Genomic DNA, 24,927 nt, shown 5'->3' with positions numbered 1-24,927 from the left:
TTTAACAAAGAAAAACACAAAATATCATTAAGATTGACATATCGTTAACACAAGCAGTTAGAAGCGCTGAAGGAAACATGTGTTGAGCAATATTATATAGTGCCTATATAGTTAGAACCAAGAGGGGACATTTTGCATTTTTAGAAAAGACGCAGTTCCTAAGTTTTTCAGCAGATGGCGACAGTAACCCTAGTTTTTCACATTCCCACCCAGGGGTGTTATTGACACATGATTAGCTACTGTCCACAGTACAACACAGTGCTGGGTTTAAGGTGATGACCACATACTTTTTGTAATTTTACCCTGTCTGAAGTGACAGGAGGTCTCTGTTTTCCCCCACAGCCACCCTATATTTGGCTCAGCTCATCTGATGTATCCTCAAGGGTTGGCAGAAGGTCATCAGTCACAGCCAGCATCCTTACACTGTGTAAATAAAACATGGCATTTACATTGCATCAGCTCTTATCACTTCGGTACAATATCACAGTTTACATTATCAGAAACATGCTCATGCTAAGCTCCCTTAAATGGTCATCAACACTCTGTCTCTTTGGATGCCAATTAAGCCCTTACAATTCTTTGACCAGGAGTACAGCAGTCATAGCAGGGGATCCTTCATTACGTGCCCTCATGCTGTGTCTGAGTTCACTGGTTAGTAGACAGTCTCTGGGTGTTTTAGCCCATCAGTTCTGTCCGTCTAAACTGTGGATTTAGGAGGTTTATGTGGGGTTAAACCCCCAAGATTGGAGCCCCCAACTGCCTGTTCAAGAGATTATGAGATTCAGTCTCCCATTTTCACCTCCCTGTCTTGGGGGAACAGCAGGACATGTGGAGTGTGGTCATTAGAGACATGCCTCAGCTTGACATCTCTAGAGGGAGGAAGTGGTGATAAACGAATGTTGAGAGGCTTGATTAAATAGAACATTACCTCATGCTGTGCAGCTGAAATCTAAGGAATGTGTGGATACGATTTTAATATTTTAAGTAATGTTGTTTCTTGCACTCAGAGATTTCTAAATTGGACATGTAATGCATGAAGTAAAAAAAGGTGCATAAATATATCACACCAGCATGCATATATGAAATATAGAGTGCGGTCAGAAGTCTGCATATTGCTGGCCAAAACAGGAACCTTATGCTCCATTTCTCTCAAATGGAGATGTGAGGAGTGGAAGTAAGCCATGCTGCATCTTTAATTAGAGTCTGACATCTTTAGTGCCACTGTCTCACTATCTATCCTTACCTGCATGGCACTCCCAGAAAGGACAGAAAACAGAGTGCCACTAAGCCTCACAGATCCTTCTCACAGCATACCATTTACATTTTCAATATGTTAAAGCAACAAATCACACCTAATGAATACCTTTAAACAGGTTCCATGCTTTATTTAGAATGACTGCTTCCTGAGCAGCATTTAATTGATTGGTAAAATGGTTTTAAAGACTCTTCATTAGCCTGTTACAGCAGTGGATCAATACAGTGTCATTACATGCATGATTGAACAGAGTATCAGACTTCAGCCTCAGGGCATATTGGGGTGTATTTGTCGACAATCATTATTGTCACAGCGTTCAACTACGTACATTAACTGTAAATGTTATGTAACTTTACCTAGCTTAGAAAAACTAATTGGCTCAATGCATTTTATTGAGAAAATATCTGACCACCAAATCATAAGATCTGTGCTGATCATCCTTCGATCTTTGGCCCATGCAGCTAATATGATCCCTCAGACTGAGCAGTATTCATTCCAATGCCAGATTTTAATAAATTCATGCACCACAAAATATTATAATTTCATCACCAAAATCTGACTACCAATTCATTTGAATACATCAAAACTTGTGTTTAATAATGTATTCAAGCAGTTCGAACTTTCTGTGAATGAAAGTCTTTGTCTGTAAGTGTTTGTACACTGAAAAGTTACAGGCTTTGTATCGTACCCAGCCCTTCATTCTGTCCCTAAGGGAGAGTCCTCCACTGTTCACGAAACAAAGTACTGTTGTGCACATAGGTGGAAAGTGTGTTTAACCCATTCACCTCTGGGATTTCCTCACTGTCTGTGTTCACTGAACTCTGATGGGATCTAAGTACTTCCTTTGAGATTACACACGCGGGCCGTGCACTGAGGTCAGGCTGGGCACTTTGTGTATATGTGCATGTGCATGGGTGCGTGTGCTGAGTTGGTCTGGATAGAGTGACTTGCTTTGTGTGGGACCAGTCGACCACATCCCTCACAATAGGAAGAAAAAGGGGGTGACTACCTTTTTGACAGAGCATTTTATCTCAGTGAGATCATAGCAATTGGCTTTTAATGGCATGTGGCTTGCTGTTATGAGAGGGGTGGGATGCAGGGCAATACTGTCTGTCTTCCAACTGTTTTACCTTCCCTCCCCCCTCCCCTTCTCCAAAATATTCATTCTATCATTGTATTGGATACGATTATCAAAAGAGGCATCCGCATGACCTCTACTGTCATCATTCCAAAACAGATGCCTCTTTTCATAATCATATGCAATCCAGCACAGTGGTTCATCCGTAGCCTGGCTGAACTCACTAGTGGGTTGTTGCTCTTTTTGGCTCCCCCTCCCCTTGCTTTATTTTTAACACCATTATCCCATCTCTGCTCAAAACTGACCACCACATGTTTGTGAAAACTGATTCAGTTTCACCCAAACCTTATACTTCAGCACCCTCTTTTTTTTTTTTTTTTTTTTTGCAAAGTGCGAGACAACACCACGGATAGAGGGAGGGGGGAAAGTGAGAAAGGGGGGGAAGGGTGGGGGGTGGGGGGTGGGGGGTTAGGGGAAATGGAGGGAAGGGTTGATGAAAACAACAGATCTCTGCTCCCTAATCCTTTTGTGTCGACGGTGTTAATCCATCCGAGCAAACCCAGCACCCTCCCCACACACACATACACACCCACCTTCACCCACCCTCCCTCAACCCTTGCTTTTGCACCATAAAACAGGCACTCCCGCCACATAAACAACCGACAGCAGTACTGAAACCAATACTCGCTCCCCAGACAGTCGAGCAGAAGCTGCAGTAGCCCCCTGACAAACGCACAACTTCGGCTCAACTCTGTCCCTGCTTTCATCCCACTCATCTCTGTAGCCACTGGGAACAAGTCTCTCTTCTAAAAATGCGTGCTTTGTTTGTTTATGCAAACATATTCTAATGTGGCATCAGCATGTCCATGTGTGTGTGTTGGAAATTGTAAAATATTGTTTTCCCTTTTCTGTGTATTTTGCCTCAATGCATTTTCTCCTCTTCTTCTTTTTTCCACTTTGTTTTGACTACTGTACATGTAATGGATGCACATTAGAGCAACACGGTGTATCCACTGCAAGTGTTTTTGTGTCGTGGTCTTGTTTACGAGCTGTAAGAGAGGGGGAGGGAGGAGGTGTGGGGGGGATTCTGGGGAGAGGGAGCGCAGTGGTTGCCGGGGGAAGAGGAGGTTGAGTCTAATGAGGTCACACCCTGGCAACCCGGTGACTCCTCCCATTCAGCCCCCCTCCCCTCCCCTCCTCTTCCCCCCCACCTCCCTTCCCTTCCCTGCTCTTTCCACTTGGCCCCCTCTGAGTGTGCCCACCCACTCAACCCCCCCTCTCACCCTCTGACAGGGAGAGCTCTCCGTGGTGCTGAAAGCAGAAAAACACACTCAGGCTCCTGTTATAGTACGGCAGCAGAGCAAAAGCAAGCAAGACAAAAACAGAGGACAAGTTGAGTTTTAAAGAGCACAGCCAGAGGAATTGTGACATGCAGAAGGGGAAGGAAGCAGGAGAGAGAGAGAGCGAGAGAGGATGACGCTGTAGTGGAAGGTAGCTACAGTAAGCAGTGGGCGTGTTCATCTTGTTGTGATCTATAGCTGGGATGCCTGGTGTCATCTGCTTAAGCACAGAGCCACTCTACAGACCTTTGTGGACGAGCAGGACAAGAGGGAGCCGGCAGGGAATTCCATAACTTGAAACCCACAACAGTTTGCTTCACTTCCGTCTCAACCTTCACTGTGGACGAGGTTTCCTTTCACCTGTGCTACTCTGAGACATTTTCTGCATTCTGACGTATTACAGCCGAAGGAGAGACATTCAGGGACAGGCGCATTGGAAGGTCTGTGACTGCCTGATCTGCAACTGCAAGGGGAGTTTGATGTGAAAGAGTGTGAGTGTTTGAGTGTGTATTTGTGTCATGTTTGCAGTTGCGGGTGCGGTCTGTCGCTGCGCCGCGTCTTCTTTCTGTCTCTAGCATGTGTAGATGTGTGGAGGAGTGAAGCTGGCTGCTGGATTGGAGTTGAGCAACATCTGGACTGGAGGGGTCGCATCTCCCATTTGTGCCCAGGGGAGGGAGCCTGGGGCTGGGCACCCAGTGGCCCAGCTTCCCTCTAGCACCAGCCTCATCCTGGGTCACAGGGAGTCCTTCTAGCAAGTCAACCAGTGGGAGCATACAATGGATGGAAGTCTATGTGGATTTAAGTGGAATAGTGCATTGGTGCTCCAGCATAGGTCAGAGTTCACTCGTGTGTACTGGACTTATCAGGGGAAGACAGAAGACACGTTGGTCCAAAAACCAGCAGGGACACAGCCCCATTGTAAGTATGCATCATAACAAATACACACACAAAAACAACAACTAAAACACCCCAAAAGATTTATGCAAGCGACTGCACATGCTATAAACATGATAATGCATGCACAAATGTTCTTTGTCAACTCGTGTGCACATACAAATCCAAAACACAGCTGCCAAGTGTAACACCTGCGTGTGCCCTGGTTTGCAGGTTAATCTCTACTCAGTCCAATGTACTCTCCTGACCATTTGTGCGTGTGTGCATGTGTTTGCATGCACAAGCGCCTATGCACATTGTCACAAGATGATTGGCCTTGCAATCTTTTGGACACTGTGTCTCTAGAATCTCCATGCTGCCCTTCACCTGTGACATGGTTGCCTGGAAACAGAAACAGTGTGCCACTTTCATTTACTTTTAAAGCAAAGTGCACATCTGTGTTCCAACTGTTGCAAGCCATGTGAACTGGGGCAAATGGAGGGGGAAGAGATGCGATAGGAACAGAAGAGAAATGCATTTAGTGAAGGGGAAAGAGTCAAGAATAGGATGGAAAAATATACATTTATTGTGAAAAATAGGTTACTGAATTGGTTTTATAGAGCTGTGAAAACAAGAATAGCATTTTCCATCGATAAGTTAAGAGAACAATCCAACTTGAAAGGCTTGGTTGGTAAAAACAGTGTGATAAACAAGCTGATTTTAGTGCAGAGTGCTGCTGCAGGCTTACAGGGATTAGGCAGGCAGGCTTAATTCAGCTCAAACACTGTTTGAACTGTGCCTTCCTACTGCTGCACCCTTAACACATCGAACTGATGCACCTCGTTCTCGTCAGAAACCAAGATTTACCTGCTTTGTGCAGCTCCCGATCTCTTGCTTTGCCTGTTCACCAGCGATAAGACCTGATAATCAGGGGAGCAAAGTCCTCTATACTACTACACACCAGGAATCTGTGCCCTAGTTTGAACTCTACTCCAAGATGGCGTTTCTGTTGGCTTTTATCAGCTCTCTCCTCATGCCCACAAAACCTAAGCTAAGGCATGTTGAGAGCATGTCGTAGGGAGAGTAACCAGCAGATAAACCCATTGACCCATGCCCCATACTAAAATTATTGATAGACAGACTTCAAATTAGAGAGATGCTGAGGATGGCCAGACAATGGCCAGTCTCTCGGTTGGCCCTGGAATCTCCATCTGGCAAGCCCCCCCACCCCCTTCTCTAACCCATTCGATGCCCTTGCCACACACACATATACTCACAAACATACATACAGTTATCACAAGCCCCCTCCCCCTCCCCACGCACACTCACACTCAGTGCGTCTCTCACACGTAAACAAGCATGAGTCTTAGGCTGATCTGAAAACATTGACCTACATAAAAGCGTGCACTGTCTTCTTCTCTTCCACCACTGGACTCTCCAAATTCACATTTGGCTGCCACACATGTTCATACTACGTGCCGTGGACTTGCACATGTTTTCAGGCAAATGCATACTATATGTGCATGCACACTGAATGGCATCATTAGCAGCTCCATGCCGGGTGTTGGTCTTGAGTGGATGCAAACACCGCTGTTCAAAAAAAAGAGTGCCATTTACAAAGAGTGAATTATTGTGTTATTGCACCAACGTTGATGTTTCTTTGAAGAGGCTTTTCCTCACAGATACATCCACACTCTTTTTCATGGCAGTGGTGCTGTCAGTAATCGTCTTTAAACAGAATCAAAAGGCAGCAAGGAACTAGTGAAGAGGGGTTTATTTTTAGCTCTGAAACACAAGATTGATCCTGATATCCGCATATGCAAAACCACGCATCAGTCTAGTAAGATTGGCTCATTTAATCCTTGTGTCTGGTCCCTGGAGTTCTATATTTTCACATCTGCGCCTCGCATATTACAACTGCAGAAGATGAAAGCATTTTTTTTTCTGTTTCATTCAGACACTTATGCGGTTAGAGACGATCATTTCAGCCAGAAAATGTGCAAACAAAACTGAGAAAATGAGCAGCCTCTGCTGATCCACAGTGTCTATGTAATTATGCACAATACAGATATAGAAAGATGTTGCAAACCTCCAGGGGAAATGTTTCCTCTAGTGGACACAGGCGTGACGCAACTCTGTGTCTTACATGGGCCATGAACCAACAGCAACAGTGAAAAACATGTAAAACAATAGCAACATTACACATTCACTTGTGTTACATTATCACACTGCTGATGCAATCTTGCTACACCAGTTTTTATCTCACCAAGGCTGACCTTGAAAAATGAAGGTTGAGAGAATGAATACAGACATAATAGTAAGCTTGTTTTGCATCCACATACCACCCATTCATGATTTCATAGTAGTACACCTTCCTGGTAGTATTTTGTGGCAGTGTTTTCTGCCCTTTTAGTTATGTTTTCTGTTAATGTATTAACATTTTCATTATATCTTTTTCAGAATGCTGTGGAAACACTTGAAGAATGATGAGCTCCCAGGAGGAGGAAACTCTCCGTTTTTTCCAGTATGTTGAGGAGAATGGGCTGAGAGTCTACAACGGCCTGGTAGCTCAGAGCCTTGACCACGCCAGGAATGAGAGAAATAGAGCATTCCTGCAGGAGAAAAACGACAAGAAGAGAAAACAGGAGGAAGCCATAAGGAGGTAGGAAGACAACAGAGGGATTCACTAAAGTAAAAACAAAAGTTTCTTTGACAAAAGTAAATGTAGTGACATATGTTTTCTGAAAGAAGAACCCTCCATTCATAATCCTGTTAACTTCATAGGATATTAAGTAACCGCACAAGTCTGCTACAGCACACCAGTGGGTCTCTTCTCTGTAAATGATTGAAGAATTGGGACAAGTGGCCAGAGGGTCCCTTTGGTAATGGCAGGTTGCCATATTTTGGGGTTGCCAGTGTGGACTAGTGCACCCCATGATCTAGAGAGGATAATTAATTTTTCACTTATAGACTTATTTGGGTCTTGTCCTTGGATTGAGGTCATAGCTGCTCCATTTTTAAGATGGAGAGTATTCAAAAAAATGAAGAAGGAAATGGGGTGGGCTATGACAGAAAGTGTTCTGGGATGTAAGGTTGGGCATGAGACACATGCATAAGAGACTTCTGGTTATGCTGTTGTGATTCATATTTCCCCAGTTATCCAAGTGTTTTAATGAAAAACTTCAAACTGTTCAAGTTATGTTATCGGAAGGAAGTTGCTTAAAAACTCATTTTCTTTTATTTTTTTTTACTAAACAAGCTCAACAGAAATCCTCCACATGGTCCACTGCACCTTGTTTTGCATGATATGATGAACAAGCAGATAAGCAGTGCCACTGCGCAGCAACACCACTGTGGGGCATCCCGAAACTTGAGCGAATAGAAGGCACGCACTCACAACATGACCGGCACGTGGATACTGCGTGCTTGTGTTGTGGGGTAGAACAGCGAGCAATGAGTCACAGAGTATTTGGGATGGCTAGCGGGACACTGCAGAGGGGGTTCCGAATATGTGATCACATGGACGTCTGTGCAACTTTGTTCCCCGAAAAAGCTGAGCACTGGCCATAAGAGAATAGAGCAACACTGAGAAGACATTAAATGTTGACATTTTCAATTATATTTCTTTCTGTTTAATGTCAGAAAATATTTTTTTGCTTTGCCTCAAGAGCAATGAATGTATACAATCAATCTGCTACAGAGATTGCTTCTATGTTGCTAACATTTAATTTTTATCATTTGTGTAAGTATTTAGATTGATGACTCATTTATAAATTACATATTTTTCACATCAGGAAATAAGTAGAATTATTTGTTTTGAATTTGAATAATGTTTTTATTCATTGAGTCTTTACATTGCACTTTTACATTTTAAATGTTATATAGGAGGACTGCGATCCAAATTGTGTCCGTAAAGTAGTGGAGAAACGCTTGTTTTCTACATCGGCAATCAAACAGTGATTCCAGTCAAGCAGTCAGCTAAACAAACATCAGTCAGCAGTGGAAAGCCTCATGGGAAATGCTGTCCAATATTGGCAGTGGATCTCTAAAATCCTTTATGTTTGGTCAGTCTGTCTGACATGGCACAAAGTATTTAAGCAGCTGTTGGGAGTTTTAAATGTGCATCAGATGATTATGTTGATGTGGTTTTGGAGGCCGAGCATCTATGTGTGACCAGATGGAGTTCTTCTAAACTGATTTACCAAGGAGCACTTTGAACCCTGTCACATTTCTGTCAAAGGGTCATGCAACCGAAAAGAGCTCCTCCATTGCTGCCATAGTGAATCTGTGTTGATAATGTTTTGAACGGTATACTTACTGTGTATCAGTTTTATGATCAAAGCTGACTCAGAATTCAATTTTGTACCTTAGACGTGAGATAGACAGCAGAGTTAAGGTTTTAAAAACTCTCCAAAATCTAACCAGGATTCTCTTTCATCACTTGCCAGCTAAATCTCCCTGCTGCTAGTGTTGTTATCACTGTGATGCAGTCCTTTTCAGTAACTTGGAGGTTGGAACAGGGCGATGCCTAGGGAAAGTGGCATGGACTGTCCTGCCATCCTCCCACTGTCTTTCAGCTGTTGCTAAAGCTAAAATATTAATACACAGTCACTAGAGGAAGAGTCTAAAAAATAACTGGATTTTTCATGAGGGCCTATAAGTAGGTCAGTGAGACGACCCATTTTTACAGTAACTGACTGAGAGTGAGAGAGAGTGTGAGGTTTCATGCTTGCATTTGCGTGTGCACAAGCATGTGCATGCCGGCTTGTGTGCATGTGCATGCAAGGACACGGACCATGGGACAATCTAATATATTAGCAGATGAGAAGGGGAGAAAAGAGCAAATGGCTTGTGTGATTGTGTTAGAGTGAAAGGGCTTGTTAGAGCAAATGTGTTTAAGAGAGGAAGAAAGGAGGAAAAAAAAACCTGTTAGTGAGAGATTAAGTATGAGCTCAGTTGCAGGAGATGTGTTCTGCCTGGTGACAGCTGGAACAGCCATAGGCCAATCAGATCAGCACGTTAGGTTTGAGTGAGGCGGGCCTTCCTGCCTGCTGCTATCTCACTCTAGGATTCTTTTATTGTGTTAAAGAAGAAGTCACTCACACAGTCATACAGTCATACACACGCAAACACTCAGACAGATGGCCACATATTTACTTAGACATGCAAAAGTATGTAAATACACACTCACACACACGCACACACACACCACAAACAGAAGGATTAAACACATTCACATTTTCTTATATTCAAATATGCTTGCAAATTCCAAACGGCTGCTCTCAGTGCAAACATGCCTGCGTTCACTGACAGACAGTTTTTTTCCATGATCAGTTTTCCCCTTAAGGTATCCTTCTGTGTTTTGTTTTTTTCCTCTGTTGTTGTTGTTGTTGTTGTTTTTTTCTCCTGTTGCCCGGTGTCACAGTGAGAGAACCAGAACTGCCCAACGACAAGTCAGCTCCAACCCGTCCAAGTGCACCTGTGGTCTGTCCTCTAGCCAATCACTGGGCAAATATCCTATAAATAATCCAGTCACCACTACTCCAGTCACACCGATCCTCCCACACACACCAACAACTCATGTGTATGGGCAGACTTCAACACAATCACAGCAGATGCACATTGAAAACATATGAGAGGGAGAGAATGTAAAGATTGTGTTGCTGACACCTGTGGCTAAATGCCAGAGATGATGATTTCCTACAGAGATATTTTAGCCTGAACATGGCTGATTAGATTATTCATGAATACCTACAAAACACCTGATTTGGTCATTTGTCCCATCTTTCCTCAAAGAAACCTTCATCATGTGGCTCTACAGGTTGCTGTAAGCACCTTTCACTCATATGTCCACTGTCCTCTTGAAACTAATTGTGTTGTGGTTACAATAGCTGCAAGAAGTGCACGTGTACTTTATTATTGTTGTGTGGCAGCAGCTGGTTCTGTGTCTGGTTTCTATGGGTACCCTGTTGCTAGGCAAAGTTAAGCCCCTGACCAATAAACCCACCCTACCAAGCACCTTCTGTTCAGCAGCTGGCTTGGAAGGAGTCAGTCAGCAAAGTCACACACACAAAAAAATTGTGTATTGACACCCACATGCATGCACACGCTCACATCATATTGGGATTTTTGTAGCCAGATATTTAGATTCATCCTGTTCTGTGTCATGTAGATATTTAAATCTCAGACTGTACTTTTTTTTTTTTTTTTAATTTTTTAAGTCATATTTTTGGCTGTTTTTGGCCCGTTTTTTGGCCCCATAGAGAGCGGGGGAAGACATGCAGGAAATGGTTGACCGGCCAGGAATCGAACCGGCAACCCCTGCGACAAAGACTGTAGCCTCTGTATGCGGGGCGCTTAGACCACTAGGCCACCAGCACCCCTCAGACTGTAAACTTAATTCTGACTTTTTCATATGAGAAAAATGAATACAAAAGAAGCCTCAGAGCTAAAGTGTGTTTACATTTTAGACTTAATCATTTGTACAAACCACTTTTCCCTGCATTGATCCTTGTTATTTCAGTGTGTTTGTGTGTGGCACACAGACTTCCTTCCCCCCCCCCACTGCCACAAAACACTCAGACATCATTAACACTCCATTCAGGTCAATCATCCATTCATAGGGATTGATTGTGTACCGGCACTGTTGGGACATCCATGGTGTCATTATGTGCGTGCGTAAATGGTTGTATTGGGGGTTAAACTCAAATCAATGCTTTGCCCTGACAGAAGCCCAGTTTTCAGTGGCACTCACATGTCTGCTGTTGCAAACTTAGTAATGTCCTAGTTGGAGCTATGTGTATGATGTTGACAACACGTACATAAAGATGCCATTCACATTAGCACACGCGCATAAACATGCTCACACATATGGAAACATGCCACGGTGACCTCGTAGGTCAAAGTATGGTATGTGGTATTTTTACTGTCTTCTCAAAGGGATAACTACAAGGGCTGATGTGGGACTTTTAATCTCTCCCTCTATTTTTAGCCGTGACAATGCATTCCTTTAATTCACACTTTGGGATTTTTTCTCCTGTAGAAGATCTTTTTTTATATTTCATAACCACAAATACTTTTCTGCTCTCCTGATGCTTACTTTGCCCTCTTCTTCTTTTCTTTTCTTTTTAGGACAGGGGAGGACATTACAACCGAAGGGAAGCACTTACGCATGGGCTCCATTACCATGCCGGACCCGCAGGAACGCATGCCCATGCCCCACCCACATGCCCTCGCCTGTGGGCAGGGCTTCTCTGTCCGCTCTCAGTCCCTCCACTCTGTCGGCGGTGGGAACACTGGTGGTTGTGGAGGAGGAGGGGACGACGAGGTAGGGAGCCCGACCTCTAGGAAACAGCCCCCACCCAAGCCCAGGAGGGACCCGGCCACCAAGCTGAGCATGTCGTCTGAGGCGGTGGATCACAGTCCCATGTCCACCTGCCGAGGGGAGAGATGTGATGGTGAGTGGTGGTGGCACTTCACACCAAACTGCTGGGCTATATATAGCTGCTCTCTGCAGTGACCTCCTCAACAGTGTTTCTCCTACAAAGACATGACATCTAGCTAGTCACTGCATATCTCACTAAGCACAAAAACAAAATGCAAAACTCTGGTGCAGCAGGACACAATAATAAGGTGGAAAACTGCAGTCCAAGAGACTTCATACAAACACATAAATAACCTGTCAGGGTTTATCTGCATTACAGGACCTGCAAACCGTTTGACTACTCTGTGTGGAAAAGCATTCTTTCTATGTTTGACTCACTGTGAACCAATGTAAGTTATATGTCAGATTACTTAAGTGCAAAGGCAAGAGCATGGCTAATGCTGAAGTAAAAAGAATGCCTCAAAAGATTCTAGAAAAGTTGAGGAACATGCACACCCAAACCAAAGAGGGCAGGTGCTGAGTCAAGTCAGAGTGTCACCAAACAAAGGTAAGAAAAAGACAGCTTGCACACTGCAGGGCTTCAATGTTCCAGACAATTAAATTCTCCAGGTTAGTGATGTTTGGAGTGGACTTGCTTCTCACCAGACTCACAGAGGATGTCCAATAGTATGCATTTCTTATTAACATGTAGAGCCAGGGGTTAAATGTCACAATAGGACACATATGACAGACTGCTTTGTTTCAAAGCCCACCTTCACTGAAGATGATGAATCACTGAAACACTGTGAAGGTTGTAGGATCATGTAGCTTAAATAGTCAATCGTCAAAACGCCTCCCAGTGCACACAGAGTGCACACATGCCTTGACAGTTAATATTTCTACAAGGCATATTAACAATGAAGGCCGAACATTTCTCTGCCAGTTAAAACTTGCAAGGCCAAATGTGAAAGATGGCTTGATGCAGATCGAGTAGAAGAACCCTGCAGCGATTTCTCTGAAGAAAAATAAACAAACACAATATGCCTGTTTGGCAATGGATGAAAAAGAGGGCATGTTTGAAGTGAATCAACTCAGTGTATGGGAAGTTTAATGAATTAGACAGGAGTTCAGTGAGCTAAAGGAATGTTTCCTGTGACAACATACAGATTCAAGCCCTGCAATGCAAAATGCACACACTATCATGCAGCTCAGTACATGCAGAGAGGCTGAGAAGCATTGAGAAATTAAACTGACATGTAGAGTATTATAATAGCTTGTTAAGCAGGTGGCTGCGAGAGCATAAAGAATTCACAGGTGTCAGGAAGCTCTGACTCCATTTCAGTCAGGATGCTACGCTGCCGACGTGATGTTTAGGGAGCTGCCCAGCCTGCCGCAGATTGGTGGGGATCTCTCTGTGTGCACACAGATCTTCCTGGGCACCACGGCAACCATCCCACAGAAACAAGACCCCCTGCAGCCCAGCCAATCACAGGATCACTGAGCAACTCGAGCCAATGGGGCTCCGGAGATGCTGAAGTCTGAGGCTTCCGAGCCAATCAGAGCGAGAGTGTGGGGGTGTCCCTTTCTGAGGGGAGGGTTGCGTGCTCTGTAGCTGGCGCTGTAGCGGGAAGGGGAGGAGCTTATTCGAGTAGAATTCATTCAGGAGGAGCGATTGACCTAGATTCGTTTTCCCCAGGAGGAGAGGGAGGGGGAGGGGGTTGCGGGTAAACACATCCGCTACAGGGGGGAGGGGGAGAAGAGGGAGCAATAGAGAGAGGATGAGAAGGAGTAAGACATATTTGGAGGGATGAAATCATCATCAGCGCTAAAACAGATCTCAGTATCCACCATACAAACCTGTTGGTGTGACAATGCATTTGGTGATTGTTTAAAAAGGCATAGTTACACCCTTCTATGTACATTACTGCATGCACAAAAAAGGCATGCACATGCTTGCATAAAGAAATGGAGAAGGAGCACAACAATATTTGTACCATCAGTTTAATTAAACACATACAAGGACCACATTTGGCCTGAACCAAATCTTCCATTAACACCTTATTAATTAGTCGTAATGAGGCGCAAATGTGGAAACAGAAGGTCTTTTTTATCTTTACTTCATCAAGCATCATCAAATACCGGTGCAAAGCTTAATCAACATTTCCTATCTGACTTTTATCATGAAGTTTTGGACTGATGGATTGCCTTTTTTAATACAAATTTTCCAACACAAATTCTGCAAAGCTATATATCCAAATGCAAGAAATAGAGCAACAGAATGAACTCATTTTTAAAAGATAGATTATATAGGACCACAAGTCCATTGGGTACTTTTAACTGTGTACACGGCTATCCTTTTTATCCCCTATGAATGTGTAGGCATGTGCTGTGGGGATATGCGTGTGTTCGTGCATGTAGCAATGTTGGTGAGTCATACAGTTGCGGGAAGTTTGCGTGTGTCGGGCCATCTGGTGTCTAAATTATTCAAGGTGTAAAATCTTGCAGTTTGAAGGTTTCAGACATGGTCCGGCTCTTCACTTCACTTATCCCCCCTTTTGCCCGATAAAGGGACACTCCTTCCCAAACATCTCACAGTCTGACCTAGAAACACTCAGAATAGAGAATTCTGTTCCGCGAGTGACGTGCATTAGGAGCGTGCTGTACAGCAGAATCTATGCAAACGTGAACATAGTAGCATAGCCTCACTGCACCACATCTAAACAGATTCACACTGCAATGCTACGTCATCACTACCAGAGAGAAGCTCCACAGTGTGTGTGTGACCCAGATACTATACTCATATACTACACCACTGCCATATATGTGACCTAGAAACATGCATATGCCTCAACTTTTCCCACATATCTGAGTCAAGATATTGCTTGCAACTATACACAATGACCTAGATCTGACCCGTCACACTGCAGAGGGCTTTATATGAATGAGAATTGGTTCACAAAAATAGATTTGGTCCAGTTTAGTATTGTGTCGTGTATTAAAGCAATAGGGTAGCTACAGAAGTGAATTGGGACACCATTATTTTGGCTTATACCACACAAAAAAACTCACATAGCTTCACATATAGCATAAAAGTTAACAAATGATGAACCAGAAAACAGGTGTTTGTAGGGTTTTCTCAAAAGGTAGTGTTTGTTTATGTGGTTTTCTCCAAAGGATTTCTGATTTGACCTTTTTTTCTGTCTTTAAAAAGCTCAAGGATGCAGTGAGGACTGCAGGAGGGTGCCCCCACCCAAGCCTAAAAGAAACCCGAACACACAACTGAGCGTTTCCTTTGATGAGTCCTACATCAAGAGCCATGCAGGCGGCGGTGTATGTCCCTCCAAACCTCTCCACCACGTCACCTCACCCTGCGAATACAACCATTCGCCTCCACAGAGTGACGAGAGCCCTACAGACGACTGCGAGGATGAGCCCGTCTACATAGAGATGGGCGGGATCGACGTTGGAGCACGTGAACCCTTAAAGGACGAGGACGAGGAGCCCGGAGAGTCAGTGTACGAGGAGATGAAGTACCCAGTTCTGGATGATATGGAGTACCGCACTGACCCTGTAGGGTGTCGCTCTGCATGCCCCACGCCAGCACCCTATGACCCTGAGCCTCTGAGCCGCTGCTCCACACCTCGAAACATTCCCCTCTGTGACATTCCTGCACCCTTTCCTAATTTGCTCACCCACCGGCCTCCCTTGCTGGTGTTCCCACCGGCGCCTGCCCAGTGCTCGCCCAACTCAGATGAGTCTCCCCTTACTCCTCTCGATGTAACCAAACTGCCCATGCTGGAGAACCAATCCTACAGCAAATCCCCCACATCCTCCACCGAGCCTCCCTCCTCTGCGCACATCCGCAGGGAGCTCACTGCCACCCCGACCCTTACAGTATCTGGCCGCTCCTCTGCGCCTCCTCTTCCCTGTACTCTCTACAAATCCTCCTCTTCTTCCTCGTACCAGCGCAGTCACTCTGCTTGCCCCTCACCGGTCAGCATGGGCCGCTGTCTCACTCCTCTCAGCCTCATGCGTACGCCTCCCTTTGATGCTCCCATGCCGTTTCCTGGAGGTCTGCCACGCAGCGCCTCTGCCACCCCTCACGGCAAAGGCTCGCCACCTCAAGACGGCGTGGGTCGACTCCATGGCTCTATGCAGAACGTGTCATCAGGGCGATCAAGGACACCCACCAGCCCACTGGATGAACTTACCAACCTGTTCACGACTGGCAGGAACATGTTGAAGAAAAATTCCAGCGGAAGGAAGTCTAAAGAGCCTGGAGAGAGTGAGTCACTGCACACTTTTGTCTTATTATTTTGGTACTTCAGAAGCAGAGGGAAAAAACACATCTCGTCATATTTGTCTGTCTGTCTCCTTGTTACCTAGAGGTTGTAGAAAGCTTGTCACTGCATCTCCTTTTTATGAATATGACTGTTCATATTTTAATTTGTGACACAGATACTTGGTAAGAGAATTAATAAGAAAGCAACCTTACCAACACCAAAGAAGATTAAAAAAGTCTCAGAAAAATAATCCAAAAAAACAAGAGTAACATCCCAGACAGTCTTTGGACAGCATGGCTGAGGTCAGAGTCTAAAAGCTTTGGCTGGATTTATTATGAAACAAACAGAAATTAGTGGTCTTCAGTGATAGTGTAGTTTATCCCTCTTTTGTATCACCAGGTTTTTAAACCAGCTAAATTAGGAGGCTGTGCAGAGTATGCGTCACTTTCACAGAAACCATGAATGGTGTTTGTGCCACTCTCTGAGACCTTCCATTTGTTTAATCTAGACCCAGCTCGCCAAGTCTGATACAGATCGTATGATTTAATCTGAAGGGATTAGAGACTAAAGCGGACAGCAGGTCCGTCAAACCTACTCATGGTATTAAGCCATCAGGCAGCATTACTTTTTAAATATGTAAACATGGTGTGTAAACACAGATAGCCATGCCACACTCAAGACTCTGCCAATATAAATGCAGCTGTGGGTGAAAGCAGAATATGTAGAAAAAACATTTATGCTCACCTTATCTTGTGGTTTCATATGGCTTGTCTTCTGCCAACTGCATTATCAGCCAGTCAGAAAGAAAGTTCTGCACTCATGCATAATGCAACCGATATTTTTTTGTTAAAATAACTACGTTAAAGCCTCATATTTTGACATCTAATGTAATGCCACTGAATAAAAGATAGCTAAGTGCAGGCATTAAACCATAAATGTTTCATAAATGCATGAAGGCTTGTGTAGTTTATGCAGAGGTATGTAATGCATTATATGAAAGGGGTCACTAATAAATTAATAGTGAACATATAATCATTTGCAGTGAGATTTAACTCAGAGTGTGACCCTTTCGTTGGCATCTTCATCCTCACAGTGGCAAAAAGGGAAAGAAAAGCTGAACAGAAATTCTCAGTTAAATGCTCCGAATTCACTGAAATTCACGGAGCACAGCTGTATGTAAATCATAAATTAAAGAAGAGTTTAAAGGAGTCACACGTTCATCTTTACTTGACGCTCTTAGCAACTACATCATAGCAACAGTGGAAAGAGCAGAAATCCCTGTTTCTTATTTGCAGCTTCCCTCCCCATGAGTAATGCAGCCAATCAGAGCTCAGGGCATGCCGGTTTATAGCGGAGCAGTGAGCTCCTGATGGGGAACAGCTACTGCTCTGAACTCAAATCTGCACCTGATCAGAGGATTTCAGAGCCTCCGTTTCCGTCCAATCAGCACATATTCTACTCATGTTTAGGCCAATCAGGGAGCTGCGTTAGCTGTGCATGATTTAGTGCTGTTTTGACATCACTGAAATATATATGTTCCAGTTGGTCTATGAATGGAAAAAATGTTGCACACTTGCTATAAAACCCTTTTGCATTACCTTGCATATATTAAGAAAATTACTTGCCTACTGTAAGTGACGGTTAGATTATCAAATTTTGCATTCTGGGACCAGGAAATCCCAGAGATATCTTACCAATGAGCCACTTGACAGCTTTTGTTCTCGAGCCCCATATGGCTTGTAAACAGTTTGCATAATATGTAAAGTGATGTATAGCGAACATATTATGCTTGCTTTACATCACGGCTGGGCTCTTTTGATTTAACACCTGTGTACACCACATGCACCACATGGGGGCTAGAGAAGTGACAGGTTGTGTGTTCTGCTCTGTGACTGGCTACAAGCACATCGATTGTAAAGCAGACAGGAACGTAACACATTGAATGAGGGTTAACTTTCTGCCTTTCTGAGGCGATGGAGGCAGCAACAGCTAGTCTGACCCACTTACCAACTGGTTAATCGCCACACTCCCTCTCATACACACATATACACACGCACGTGGAAACACTAGAAATCTATGTATGATGCATGACATGACAAGGGGGATATAGATGACCAGGGATGTTTGTGCATGGTACTGTATGTCACAGACCATATAAAACCATATAGAGGTGCAGCCTGCATGGAAATCAGTCATGCACATATATGTATATCAGTGTAGTGAGGATCTATAATGTCTATAATAAGCCTTGATTCTGTGACATACATACAGCTCCTTATTAGTGTGGGCAGCTTGGATATTCGATGTATTCATGCTAAAGAATAATGTAATTGTGCACTAACAAACAAATAAGTTAATTTTAAAGATATCAGATCATGGATCATGTTTTTTTGTATACATCATCTACATGTAACTATGTTTATTTTACTCCACACTCATTAAAATTAGGTCTTTACTGTGAAAGAAAATAAGCAACAAAAATTATAGTTGAATGATTGACCTAAAAAACGTAAATCAGCTTATGGTTGTGTGTACTATTCTAATTTTTCACAATGAGCACATCCCACATCCTCACAGATGTTAGCCCACATATTGACTCATCTGACTGCAGTCACTCGCTGCAGCTTTCTTTGAGGGTAGTGAGTGACACCTAGAGGATATGTGATGGTACTGCAAGCATCAAGCAGAAAAACAACCATTTACTCTACAGGTTTTTTTTTTCCTCTAACAAAGAAGCAACCACTATTCCAAATTTAAACATTCTTCCACTTTAATGTCATAATTTTGTATTTATTTTTTTATTGCCATGATTATCCTTTATGGCCAATGTATTCACTGCATTATCAACTACATGCATAAGAAGCTTGGATATTGAAAGTTTTATGTTCTGAAAATTGTTATTGTTTTTATACAGCGGAGTCCAAAAGCAAGTCTCACAGCGACTCAAAGCGTGAAGGCAAAGAGCGCCACAGTCACAGCAAGGAGTCAAAGCGGGAATCGAAGGATCGCCACAGCAAAGAGTCTTCTCATCGCAGAGACAAAGACAGAGACAAAGACAGAGACAGAGACAGAGACAGAGACAGAGACAAAGACAGAGACAAAGACAGAGACAGAGACAGAGACAAAGACAGAGACAAAGATAAAGACAGGGAAAAAGACAAGGACAGAAGCAGCAGCAACGTGGACGTGTCTCACAGACGCAACAGTAAAGACCGCACTTTCAGCAGTGTAGATGCACCACCTATACGCAGAGACAGCAGGGACCATGGCTGCAGCAGTGTTGAGCCCATTCCATTAATAAGAAGAGACTCTAAGGACAGAGGGCTCAGCAACAGTGACCTGATGCCGAGGAGAGACAGCAAAGATCGGAGTGGGGGGCAGGGAATGGAGCCTTTGCTGAGGCAGGACAGCAAAGAAAGAGAGCGACTGCTAGATCAGCCGCCTGAGCTGTTACCAAGACAGGACAGCAAGGAAAGGGTGAGGAATGGTTTAGACTCTAGACATGAAAGCAGAGAGAGACTGCTGGATCAGCCGCCTGAGCTCCTACCCCGACAGGATAGCAAGGAGAGAGCCAGGAACGGTGTGGACTCAAAGCATGAAAGCAGAGACAGGCCCCCTGAGCTTTTACCCCGACAAGACAGCAAAGACAGAGCTAGAACTGGAGCAGAATATAGGCATGACAACAAAGACCAGCGTCCTGATTTGTTACCCAGACAGGATAGCAAAGAGAGAGTAAGGAATGATGTAGAGCCCAGACATGAAGGTAGGATAGACCAGCCACCTGAGATCCTCCCCCGGCAAGAAAGTTCCAGAAGCAGCAACAGCAAGGACAGGATTAGCTCTGAATTAAAGCATGATGGGAGAGACCGGAATTGCCACAATGGAACAGATCCCACTCCTCCCTTACCCAGGCAGGACAGTAAGGACCTGAGTAGAACAGGACTGGAGGTGAGACGGGACAGCAAAGACAGAAGCCTGAATGGCTCTGATGTGCATCAGTACGATGCAAAGATCACAAAGAGCCCTTCTGCAATGGAGTACAGGGGCGATGGGAAAGAACGAGGATACAGATCTGATGGCACACCCAGGCGGGATCACAGAGCGAATTACAGCGTCGACCAATCAAAAGCACAAGAGAGGAATGGCAGCACAACGTCAGGCCAGCACTCGACCACAACCACACCAACTCACCACGGGAGATCGTCTGGAAGCCCACCGATGACAGCAGGAACAGGAAATGGTGAGGATTAAGACCTCAGATTAAGAGGATATTCTAGTACTGATGATATAACCCTTGAAGATGTGGCCTAAGTTTTCAGATAAATTAAATGCTTTTCTTGTTTTTGTCAAATAATGTATGATTTTAATTTATTTTTTAGATGTGAAAGCAGCGCCGAAATATGCACGCTCACCTTCTACGCCTGCTAACCCCTCACCAATGGGGACTCCACAAAGGAGAGCAGCAGAGTCACAACAGAGTCAGGTTTGTAGAGCTGATTGTTGTTTCATGACTTATATGTTTATCCTGTTAGAGGCCTTGACAGCATATTCTTTCAGTTGGTTTCTTTCTATGAGTGATTGAGTGATATTCCAACAGTAGGTGATCCCAAAAATAGGAATAGTTTTCAGTTTTTCAAGAGATCTTTTATGTGGTCTATGCTCTTCACTGCAAAAACTATAAGTCTTACCAAGTGAAATTTTTAGTCAAAATGTCTTATCCCACTTGATTTAAGATAAATTTACTAAACAAGTAACATTTGAGCAGGATAGAGGGACTTGTTTTAAGACAATGCATCTTAAATATCTTGTTAAGTCAAATAATCTTGAAATGATCTTGTTTTGAGTTGTAATTTAGAAGAAACAAGTTTTATTTTACATTTCATACATTTTCCAAGCTGAGATCTTATTTGTAGAAGATGGATAATCTTGATTTGAGACAAACCCTTTACTTGATTTAAGTAAATGCATTTTATTGGATAATCTATCAGAAAACAGCTCCATTGATAAAAGAAAGAACGAAAGAAAAGTTGTTTTTTTAAGGGTGGGTTACAGTTTTCAGGCACTGTTTCTTCTAAATCAGATAAAAATATACACCCTCAAACTACAAGCACACAATGAAACACCTACTTTTGAGCATAGCTGGCTTATCCTAAAAAACAACATGACTGAATATTAGTATATCCAGCTAACAATGAGAAGACATTATATCTCAAAATGCTCAAATTAAACTTTGTAATCATATTTCAAGTACAAGATGGTCTTAACCTAGAGAAGTGCAGCTATAATACAACTCAAATTAAGGTGAATATATCTCAAACGAAGAAGTTGACCTGACATGTATTAGTGCAAAAAACTTTTTTTGAGTGTAAAAATATTAATTGTTAGCATTCCTGGCTTATTATGAGACACTAAGCTTTAAAATACTGGTAGAATATTGCTTAAAATAAGTTTCCCCTGCTAATTTTAAGATCACAGTTTTCTAAATATTACATCTTATTTTAAGAAATCTTACCAAGCAAATTTTCACTTGTTCTATTGGCAGATTTGTTTGCTTATTTGAAGGTGAAAGTACCTTGTAAAACAGTTTTTTTTTTCTTGTTTTTGGAGGGGCATTTTTTCCAGTTTTCTCCCTGGTCTATGCTCATTCAAAATGTGATGTCATGCCTTTATTTGACCCATAAGAGTTTAGATTTATATTAAATGATAGTCAATAGATCTCACCAATTTACTCCATTGACCGTATATATAGGTGGAACGCATCTCCACCTCTCCCATACTTAAAACATGAAGACAAATAACCCCTGCAATGGGTGGTGACATCTTGCACGTAAACATAATTAAAACATAAACAGCCAGTGTCTACTCATGATTATGTAAAGTTCAGTATTACTATAGTACAATTTGATCAATATAAATGTCAGATATGGGATTATTACTCATCAAACAACAAAATGAAATTAAAATCTCTGAAAAATTAAGAATTGGACATAAATCAACATGCTAAAATGTAACTGTGACAGAAACCAAGTTTTAGAAAATTGTATTTGACTTTTGACCCGTATCTCATCTGTTAACATTAAGTAAGTAGACATTATGACCTATGCGGCAGCAAGGTATAGCTCCAAATGGTTTGGCTTCACTTTAGGGAGCTGTCAAGTCCTCCACCTTTTTTGTACAGGATATGATCTTAACGTACACAATTTTGTTGAAGTCGATAAGCTATGTTTGAAAGTTTTGAACTCAAAACCAAATATGTGTTTTAAGTCTCTTAAATAAAGCTCTCCTGGTCTTAAGTAATATTTAGGAGCTAGTTTTAGGTGCTTTAAAGGAAGCATAAAATGTTTAAGTCTGGGTGGATTCACTTAATGTAATGTCTTTGGCACTCAGATGCCCCAGATGCCATGGATCTGTGGAGACACCACCATGCTGGAACAGATCGAGAGGAAGCGCACCCTCTGCATGGAAATCCGCTCCAGACAGCACCCACACCTGCAGAGATATTTGGAGAGGCCTCCTCCCCCTCTGGACAGAAACGTGGAGAGGCACCAGGAGCGAAGTCACTGCAAGCAGGAAAGTGCATCAGTCCTCCCGGGCTGGGGGAAAAGCAGCGGGACCAAAAAAATCCGCCCTCCCCCTTACCCTACACAGAAAACTGTGTTCTGGGACACGGCCATCTAACAACACACTCACACCTCCCTGCCACACAACTCCCAGATACCCTCTCCCTCTTTCCTCTGGGTTGTGCTGATGTTCCCCTGAAACACCAGGGGTGTCAGGACAGCCAGTGAGAGCACCACGGAGATGATCCTCGCTGATGTCAATGGACAATGGTGGTTACCATAGCAATATTTCTGCTCGTTCAGGTTGTCATGTTTTCTTATCATCACTGGTGATATTTGATATTTTTCTATTTCCTGTGATTGGATTCTTGTAATATAATTAGTAGAATAGATATTTGATGATAGATATTTTCTAAATGAGATGGGGATTAAAAAGCAGCTTAAATGATGTAAAGTAGATGTAGATGCGATCTAACATTTGTTTTTGTTATTTTTATTTGGCTTATTTTACATTTGAAAGCTTAATCTATCAATACTTGTACTGTAGTAGCATAATTTTCTTGTGCCCAAAATAAGCACTGGAAATGAATGGACTCTTCAATTCTGTCTATATATACTTTACAATTTTCACTGTTGTATTGTAGGTTGAGGAGTTAACGTCAACGTGCTTTAGATTCCAGCGCCCTCCATGCCTGGTCCAGTATGTTCTACAATGTACAACAGTGGTCCTAGAACAGAGACAGGAAACTTTGTGTGGTTTGTATATTACAGTATGAAGCTGTGTAGTCACTACGTCAAGGCCTTTTGAAGCGGTTGAATCGTTTTCTATTGGTAAAAACCTGTTGGCTGGCATGTTGTAGAGGAAAGTGTGTAATGTTTCTGCTGTAATCTAAGATACACTATGAGGGTGGGTTGGGGAGGTAGTAAATTAGAACATACATTATTAACAGTATAATTTCCAAAACCAGCCAAAGCCTGTTAAAGCAAGATAAGGGTGTGGTTGCACTTTGGACGGTCGGTTATTTGAAATGGGGTCGGTGGCAATAGCTGGTGAGTCCCAGCGCCTTTACTTTGCCATGCACACTGAGAGCACCACGACACGGTGTAAATACTTGATGCCAACGACCAGCCCGTACAATCAACACCTGAGCTTTTAGAACATTTCTTGATTTAACTGCAGATTATAATAGCCATATGCACTTGCTTAAGAATTAACTCTCAAGATTATGCTTATATATATATTTTTGAAAATGTTAAAGGTAGCTGTGCCATGTAAGTTTTAATTTATTGGCGAGAGGAGGTAAAAGCCTCAAGAAGGCTGGCTGTGTGTGGCATGCAGACATATATGATTGGTTGTCTTGGACAATATTCACAATTTAATTGGCTGGCAACCATTTTGGAGATCACAGGACCTATGACATGGCAACAGCTCTACCCAGTCAAGCAGACAGGGGTTGCACAAGGGCCTACAAATCTTTGAGGCTTTGTAAAAAGAAAAAGAAATGCACTACCCATCATATTCCATTACATTCAGTCAGGCAGATTACATACATGTCCCTCTCCCCCCTGCTCTCTCCCTCTACCTCAACCTCTTACTTACATCATCCAAATTGGTTCTCGTTAGCACATTCAAATGCAATGTTGACATTGCCAAAATAGTCCGGGTTGGACAAGGGAGCTAACCCTCAGAGTGGAATACAAGTGCAGTAACCCTTCTCTGGTGAGAATCAACTGTGTTGTATCTGTACGTGTGTGTGTGTGTGTGTGTGAGGGAGAGAGCTGTGTGTGTTTGTGTGTGCCAAGCTACACTGTATGCAAGTTGAATCTTTAAAAATGATTGTTTTAAGACATTCACTTTGCCCTCTCCATGATATATGGAGGGTAAAGGTTGGAAATGTAATAATGATGATGTACAATCTCTTTGTGTGTATAAACGTGCACTGTGAAAAGGTAGAGAGAGCACCGCACTGTCAGAGTCCTCTGTCTTATTGCACTGAGTGTTCTCTTGTTTTTGCGTAAGAAAAAAAGAAAAGGAAAAACATGTTTGAGGAAAAAAAAAGTACTGTATTCTGATTGTCACTTGGGTTCTGTTGAGAGAAATAAATAAATATGAACTTGAAACCCGCTATGGAAAATTGACTTCTGTTGGAGTTATTCAGTTTGGCCTGTCTTGAG

The 24,927-nt window shown here is 43.0% G+C and overlaps 1 protein-coding gene across 1 annotated transcript; it reads left to right on the top strand.

Annotated features, from left to right (window-relative positions):
- The first annotated feature begins 3,624 nt into the window (after positions 1–3,624).
- On the top strand, positions 3,625–24,881 carry nyap2b (neuronal tyrosine-phosphorylated phosphoinositide-3-kinase adaptor 2b). The gene is made up of 7 exons (XM_034703518.1): positions 3,625–4,591; positions 7,007–7,208; positions 11,678–12,003; positions 15,121–16,194; positions 19,107–20,432; positions 20,572–20,675; positions 22,580–24,881. The coding sequence occupies exons 2-7, from the start codon at positions 7,030–7,032 to the stop codon at positions 22,868–22,870; spliced, it is 3,300 nt and encodes a 1,099-aa protein (XP_034559409.1). The 5' UTR covers positions 3,625–4,591; positions 7,007–7,029; the 3' UTR covers positions 22,871–24,881.
- Positions 24,882–24,927: the final 46 nt, after the last annotated feature.

The sequence above is a fragment of the Notolabrus celidotus genome, chromosome 15, assembly GCF_009762535.1.
Source record: "Notolabrus celidotus isolate fNotCel1 chromosome 15, fNotCel1.pri, whole genome shotgun sequence".
Taxonomy (NCBI): Eukaryota; Metazoa; Chordata; class Actinopteri; order Labriformes; family Labridae; genus Notolabrus; species Notolabrus celidotus.
This window is presented reverse-complemented; position numbering and strand designations above follow the sequence as displayed.

Coding starts and splice junctions, on each gene's coding strand:
- nyap2b (XM_034703518.1), top strand. CDS start 7,030: ATGATGAGCTCCCAGGAGGAGGAAACTCTCCGTTTTTTCCAGTATGTT. Junction 16,195..19,106: donor GTCTAAAGAGCCTGGAGAGA/GTGAGTCACTGC, acceptor GTTTTTATACAG/CGGAGTCCAAAAGCAAGTCT. Junction 20,433..20,571: donor GACAGCAGGAACAGGAAATG/GTGAGGATTAAG, acceptor TTTATTTTTTAG/ATGTGAAAGCAGCGCCGAAA.